Raw genomic sequence first — 7,994 nt, forward strand, 5'->3', positions numbered from 1 at the left:
CACCCTTGACACCATTACCAACAGTTCTCCTATGAACATTTCAACAGGATTTAAACACAAAGTGCTCAGTGACCTTTCAATCCCCATCGTAAGTGTCTGCAAACAGAAAAGTGCGACATCATCCTCCCCTATCATCACCACTCCTCCAGTCACATTTGCCCCTTGCAGCACACCAACAATAAAATTCACATAGATGCCTGGGGAACATCAAAAGCTACTTCATGTCTTTGATAGTGAACGGTCTGATGCTGTATACTTTTGAAGAAAAAGAAAAAACCCCAGAGCTCTACTTAGAATTCAACTACAAAGTCTCATCAGAGCGCACGACTGTAGGTTTCACCAGAGATTATGACCTCAATCTATTATTGACATGGCGTCTGTGGACATGAATGATTTAGCACTATTAGATGACATTAATCAGCTTAGTAACAATGCCATCTTTAGTTGCATTCTGAACGAAACACCGGGGGGAAATGGGGTCTGAACAGTGTGCAAGTAAATGCTTGTGTCTCCCAAGTCCTTGGGAATGAACCCACTGAACTCCCAAAGGTGTGTGGAATAACTGAGAGAAAGCACAATCTGACACCAACGCTCCCATCTAGTGGCCGAAACCTGTCATCACATTCTAAAATCTCCATAAAATGAAACCAGTATGATTTAAACTATGCAACATGATGTTGGTTTATGTAGTAAAACGGAAGTGAGAGATCTGAACAGAGGAGGACCTACTGTTCCTGGAAAGCCCTTCTACTCAGGTGAACCTCCACTTTGACTACAGCGGTGACTAGAGGAGATAAACATGCACGGTTTGGCCACAAGGTAGAAGAAAATTTGATTTATTGTGGTTGTGAAAAATGAAAATGAAAGTCTGAAAGGGGCAGAGAACAATTTGTTGTTGGTACATTAACAAACCATAATTTCTTGGGTTTGGTTGGCTGCCCCCAAATTTAAATACTTCATGTACTTGATGTGAACGTGCAATTTATAAACAATAGAATTGATAGCTCCAAAGAGCAACTTATTAAGACAACTGTGTTCCCATTTCAGGCATTTTAAAACATAAAAAACCTTTACATAAAACCCATTATTTCAGTTTTTTGATATACTAGCAAAATGATGAAGATATTAAATAGAAGAACAGTAAATGCATGACCATTTTCAATAACAACAGTCACTGAAGCGGTACAACAGCAAAGTATGGTAGTTTATCTAAAATCATTCTTTAAGATCACTAACAAATTAATATGTTGCAATATAAAATCTGAATATAAAATATAAAACCAAACCTACAATAAAAAAACAACCTGAAAGCAACCTAGGCTCCACCCTACTATCTATTTGACCCTTTGATTTTGAAGCTTTGCATAGATGCTAACCTAGAGTAAGTTTTACATTTAATTTAACTTCCGCTAATGTTTTGGATGAGGAAAATAAGACAGATGCTGACTAAACAAATATTCTAAGCATAGGGTACTATCCAGAATCCCCAAATCTGCACAACGCCAATAGGGGCTAACTAGATTCACAGCACAACTCATGAACATTGATTTCTACCAAATCTCTAACATAACAGCATACGTCTGGCTTACTCGTCAGCGTCTGCGTACTGGTCTGGCTCGGAGGGAATGCTGTAGCAGGACCATCGGACTCGGCGTTGGTGGTGCACGGCTGGGCTGTAATTGGCTGTCACCGGCAGGTCAACGGTGTCCCTTTGCTTAAGCGTCAAATCCCGCAAAGAGAAATGGAGCACATCTTCTGGACCTGGAGGAGGGACAGAATACCAGTAAAACATGGCCTGACCTGAAACCTAAGAACAGCTTTGAAACCCAACCTCAACCTGAGTAGAAATGGCTTGTTGTGAGATAAACCTTGAAAAAAAATTAAATTGGCTATACACATTTTTAGTTTCCTTCATTTGAGCGCAGTGGTAACAACACTACTGTAATTATCCTTACTGCAAAATAGGTTATTGTTCATTCATATTACTTAAAAAACAAGTATATATACTAACTAGTATATGTATTTCAGGCACCAGCATATGGTATCAATACAGTGCTGTGGAGGGACAAATTGTAATATTGAAAGTTTTTTCTTTACCGTAGGGGCTGACGCCAAAACACATCTTTTCCCAGTCAGTCAGTTTGACCTCTTGGATCTCACTTTCCCAGTCTTCCTCCTCTGGTGGCGGCAACAGTGGGAGTGTAGGGTACTCCGGCCAGACGACTTCAGTGTTTCTATAAAAGTTGGCAGACTGATAGGTCTGAAACTAACTTAAACATTCCACAATCAGGCAAATTTCTATATACTTCTTTTTACTTTTCCATATACATATACTATTTTTGATTATCTGACGCTGTGGTCGTTTCTTGTCAATACATGCTGGAAGCTTTTACATGAGTAGTTTATTTGCCTTCTTGCCGTGAGTTAGATGAAAAGACTGATACCACTGTCATATCTGTTCATTGGCTGCAGCTGGTTACCTTAGCTTAGCATACAGACTGAAAACAGTTTGCGTAATCCATACAATAACCGAAGTGTATACACAACAATTTGTGGTTATACAGGAGGTTATGTGCGGCAACACTGTTCCCTTAAGACAGTAGAAATCCACCAAAAACACTCTGGAGTTGCATTTTTCACATCCTGTATAATCAATTTTTTTAGTCGCCTGTCTGACGGAGCAGAAACATTTCCATTTAAACCAATGTAATTGTCTACACCAGCCTTGTGACAGCTTACATACAGGGGAGATTCAACTGACAGGTGTGAGTAACTAACTCTGCATGAATGAATGATTGATTTATTCAAAGGTAGGTGGCGCACCTCTTCTTGCATCTGAATTTCTCCCTTCTCTTGTTCTTTGCTGCTGCTGACAGGTTGTGCCGTGGTGCCATTTGTTCAGATTTACACGGCGGAGCAACAGTGTCTAGACTGGCGGCCCCATTCACCGAGACACCACCTGGAGTGCCTGCGCTGCGGACCCCGCCAGCTGCTGAGGCATCAGTGACATCTGAAATCGTGCTCCCATGTTTCCTGCGTGTCCTTTGGGGCGCTGCTTTCGTACTCTTGCCCTTGTACCCATGGTTAATATAACCATTAACCATGCATTGTGGTTTGGTACCATTCGGTGTGCCAGCTGGTGTGCTCTCACTGGTTCTAGTGGCAGCAGCTGGCCAGCCATTGTGAGCAACGGCTCCATTAACCAAACCAGTGCCCGGGACCTGATCGTTGGCTTTACAGGTGTTGTGACGCGTCCATCCTCTTCTGCCCTCATAGCTCAAACCATTCTGAGGCATCACGTCACCTGTAATATAGAGTCAGAGGGTTTGATGTAAGTGCAAAGAATGAAAGAAAACAACTTGATAATAATCAAAAATCTAACTGAAATAAATGTATACAGAAAATTGACATATCAATTATTTTATATATTCGTGAAAATATTATATTTAGTAACTAGTGGATGTATTGTCATGACATTTGGTACATTTATGGTAACCAGAAGATGACTTTGGTGATCCTCTGACCTAGGCCCCTTTGTACATCATTATTGATCATTTTTCATGTACCTGTCAAAAATAATATACAAATAATAAAACCAGTACATGTACTGTAACTTTATATTTATATATGAAGTTACATATTTATATTTAAAATATGTTGCAAAATGTACTAGTGTGCAATTTGAATTTCTTTACATATACATCCAAATTTATCCAAAATATGCCCTTGAAAAACTTGTCAATAGAGTGGCAAAGTGGGAGTATTAATGTTGGGGCATCCATGGTTAAGGAAGTAAAAGACCAGTTCATTTTCTACATAGACATGAATGACATGAATGTTTGATGACTTGCAGTTAGAGTACTCTGAAGGATTGGATGAGCATGAAATTCTCTAAGATGAGCAACTGCACTAGAAAATGTGTGGTTTGTTGATAAAATAAAAAGTAGGGAAGAATACATCCAACAGTTTAAATAATTTGAATTCTGAGTCAATGTTAGTATTCAGCAATCTCATAGCATCTCCATGGCAACAGTGGAAAAAATAACTCTTCGAAATGAAACTGAAATAATTAAAACTGATAGCCATAACATAAACTTATGGTGTCATTATCTTATCAACCCTCTGAAACCCCGCAGGATTGCAGGCAATCCCAACCGACTTTACTGTCTTTCAGAGGCTGTAGTAGGTTTAATTTTAGAGCTAGAGTGAAGTCACAGATATCATATGAAACTAGAAAACCTAAGGAATCTATTGGAATTTGCCGCGAGGGACGATAAAAAACGCTCCAAAGTTGTGCTAAATTTTGACGAGGAAAAACTGGCATGGCCATTTTCAAAGGGGTCCCTTGACCTCTGACCTCAAGACATGTGACTGAAAATGGGTTCTATTGGTACCCATTTGTCTCTCCTTTACAGACATGCCCACTTTATAATAATCACATGCAGTTTTGGGCAAAGACCTGCAGTTATTTTAATGCAGTATAAATGTGTTATTTGTGCCTATTCTAAAAACGATGTGTTTGAATATTTCTGCATACTGGGGTGAACTAAACAGTCTTAGACTTACATAAATTGCAAATCACTGTAAAGCTGAGACTTTTGTGGCTCCAATGAGGTCAATTGTTGTATCGTGTGATGATGTTAGTCCCCATAGTAGCTATTTTATTGTATTGGAACAATTTTTTTAAATCTGACCTCGCTGTATAAATGACCTGTGGTGACCTCTAGGATAATCACAGCCTCATGAAACTTTACAGCCACAAACTAGAGACCTAGAGCATTCAGAGGATGGATGGCTTTCCTAGGTAGATTGACAATAAGGGGGTTTCTGAACCATTTCCAGAACAGAAGTGCTCGCCAACTAATCGCCGAAAAATGCAATTCTTGCAGAAATCTCAAAAGGTCAAAAGTTTTTGATACCAAATCCCAGCATGGCTTTTTCTATAGTGTTCCTCAAGGTCTTGGTGTCTTAATGTGGCATTTTTGAGGGATTATTGATCATTTGTATCAATTCTCTAGTGGTCATTGAGGATATCAGTAAATATCCTTCCCTTCATACTGAGAGTATATTACTGTGTCCAACATTTTGAATGAATCTTGGCCAATTTTTTACAAGTTTTGCAACTTAGCTACCTCTATTTATAAAATTAAGTCTGGTACACAAATCTTTGTTAAATTGAATTAGCATCTGATATATTGGCACATTTATGATGATAAATTGACTTAATTGTGAAGCTGACCCTGAAGCCTAGTATGGCTATTTAATCCCCCTAAATTAACTTTTTCTAAAAGCTACTGATATGATCTTTAGTCAAGTTTCTTTAGTCTTTTTTCACTATCTGGTCCTGCCTTGATGCACCAACTGTTTGATACTAAAACGTTAATAAGCAATCAAACATATGTGACGTTTTCTCCCTAAACTTCATGTTTGGTAAGTTAACATTAGAGTTAATCATAATAATAACAGCTTATCTTTCAGTAGTACTCATCCCCAGCACGATGAAGACAAACTAAGTTAAGTTAGCTACTTTAGCTCTGAGCTAGCTGACAGCTAGCTAGTTAGCTAACTAGCTGCTACAGGCTAGCTAACATTAGCTCATTAGCTAACTGACCGTTGGGATTAACCGTTACTGTCTAACCGTTACTGACTAACCGTTACTGTTTGACCGTTACTGTCTAACCGTTACTGACTAACCGTTACTGTTTGACCGTTACTGTCTAACCGTTACTGACTAACCGTTACTGTTTGACCGTTACTGTCTAACCGTTACTGACTAACCGTTACTGTTTGACCGTTACTGTCTAACCGTTACTGACTAACCGTTACTGTTTGACCGTTACTGACTAACCGTTACTGTTTGACCGTTACTGTCTAACCGTTACTGACTAACCGTTACTGTTTGACCGTTACTGTTTGTCGGTTGTTGTCAGTTAGCTTAATGTGTTTACATCAGGAAAAGAAAACAATCCAGTCAACAAACTACAGCTCAGGGAAACTCACAGTGAAAGTTTAAATGTAAAATAAATCCCATAATTTAACTCTTAATTCCTAACTTTATCCAGCTACCTCTTCTTACCTGTCCTGTCGCCTGAGGCTCGTAGCACACCTGCCAGATGGTCCACACTAATGGGACGAACCGGAAGCGACGTCGGTAGGTATCACCCGGAAAGTCAGGTTTTTATAAACAGTTTAAAATGTTTGAAATGAAACCATTAGTCTGTATAGTCTGAGTATGAAACACCAACTCCTGTATCCCTAACAGATGATTCTGTTTGTTTGTATTCAGGGATGTTAATGATCAAACTGTGACCTCTGGCGGCAAAAACATGCAGAATAAAGTCACTTCTTTGCTGCATGTGTTAGCTCGTATTTGCGCAAAATCATAGCTAGGCCTGTATGATTTTATAAATAAAGCTTCAGATTGTTCTTCAACACACAAAGTTAATGTAAATATGAAAAACCTATGTAGGTCTAATTTCTTTTGTAAATTAGACCAAGGAATAAACAGCTTTGGACAGTAAATAATCATTTTAGACTGAGCACAAGTGGCTGGTATAATCTATAAAAAAAATAACAGTATACAACATGGGCCGTGTACTGCCACAAGGAAATAATTTGCATTATGATAGATACACTCTTTTTGTCAAAAGTAAGAAAGTGTTACTACTACAGTCTTACTACAGAAAGTAAGGAAACAGTGTCCTCTTACGGCAAAATAGCAACAATACATGCAGCAAAAAGTCACTTTATAACTACAGCTTCAGCTAGTTTTTCTTTACGCAAGCCGCAAACTTTTCAGAGCCACCTTTCAACGTACAAAGTTAATGTAAATATGGAAAAAAACTATGTAGGTCTAATTTCTTTCATAAATTAGACAAAGGAATAAACAGCTTCTGACATTAAATACCAATTTTAGACTGATCACAAGTGGCTGGTAGATGGGGTCTAGGTGTACCTTTTGGGGGTTGGAAGTCCAGGGTGCCCAAAACTTTTGAAATTTGGGCCAAATACTGTGATTTTTTCAACTTCGGTTTCGTTTCCGGAGTACAACTGGAAAACTATGCAATGTAGGAAATTCAAATTTGGTATGATGGTTGACAGTGTGGTCTAGTTGTGCCTTTTGGGGGTTAGAAGTCCAGGGTGCCCCACATTTTTGAACTTTTTCCAAAAGGGCAAAACCTTTGGCCCTACTTTAGGGGTCAAGCAGTGAGCGGGGGTATGTGAGCAATGCTCACTTTTGCCTTGTTGCTACTACGGCAAAACCAATTGCCCCTCAGGAACAAATAAAGGATCTTGAACTTGAACTTGGTATAATCTATAAGAAAATGGCAGATATAAAAATGGCCCCTCTACTGCCACAAGGAAGTAATTAATTTGCATTATGATATACAGTATACTTTTGACAAAAGTGTATATTGTATGTGGACAACTTCTCCTGTCCACATACAATGTGCATTTATGTACTCTGGGATTCTTGGTTTAGGCAAGGTTCCCTGTTCAAATCAAAGGAAATCTTAATGCTACCCCATACAGTAATACTTTAGACAACAATGTGCTTCCCACGTTGTGCAGTTTTTCGGTAAGGTCCTTTCCTGTTTGTTTCAGCATGACACTGCCCCGTAACGCACAAAGCAAGGTCCATAATAAAATGGTTTTCAGACTTTGGTGCAGAGGAACTTGACTGGCCTGCACAGTGAACTGGTAAGCTACTGTGAAACCTTTCCAGTACAGTGTAGGCTGTACTTTTAATGGTGTAATGAGATGTTCAACAATCACACATGGGTGTCATATTGGGGTACGTACTTTGTTCTGCTGTTCATATATTTTTGGCCAAATACTATAGATCCCAAGATAGATCTATCCGCCACTTAACATGTCTTTCAACTCCAGTCGTGTGGGCCCATTCATGTTTAAATGATCTGTATAGACATATGCTTCCAGATGTAATCAGCTTTCAATTAACAGATTGTAAATTCTGAAATCAGTCATGTAAA

The 7,994-nt window shown here is 38.9% G+C and overlaps 1 protein-coding gene across 1 annotated transcript; it reads right to left on the reverse strand.

The window, feature by feature from the left end:
* Positions 1-820: 820 nt before the first annotated feature.
* LOC119485108 lies at positions 821-6,134 on the reverse strand. Its single transcript, XM_037764421.1, has 4 exons — positions 6,067-6,134; positions 2,824-3,304; positions 2,098-2,234; positions 821-1,761 (listed from the first exon to the last, which is right to left on the reverse strand). The coding sequence occupies exons 2-4, from the start codon at positions 3,294-3,296 to the stop codon at positions 1,586-1,588; spliced, it is 786 nt and encodes a 261-aa protein (XP_037620349.1). The 5' UTR covers positions 3,297-3,304; positions 6,067-6,134; the 3' UTR covers positions 821-1,585.
* Between the last annotated feature and the right edge of the window lie 1,860 nt (positions 6,135-7,994).

The sequence above is a fragment of the Sebastes umbrosus genome, chromosome 3 (assembly GCF_015220745.1).
Source record: "Sebastes umbrosus isolate fSebUmb1 chromosome 3, fSebUmb1.pri, whole genome shotgun sequence".
NCBI classification, from domain to species: Eukaryota; Metazoa; Chordata; class Actinopteri; order Perciformes; family Sebastidae; genus Sebastes; species Sebastes umbrosus.

Coding starts and splice junctions, on each gene's coding strand:
- LOC119485108 (XM_037764421.1), bottom strand. CDS start 3,296: ATGCCTCAGAATGGTTTGAGCTATGAGGGCAGAAGAGGATGGACGCGT. Junction 2,235..2,823: donor AAATTCAGATGCAAGAAGAG/GTGCGCCACCTA, acceptor CAACTTTTATAG/AAACACTGAAGTCGTCTGGC. Junction 1,762..2,097: donor TTTTGGCGTCAGCCCCTACG/GTAAAGAAAAAA, acceptor TCCCTCCTCCAG/GTCCAGAAGATGTGCTCCAT.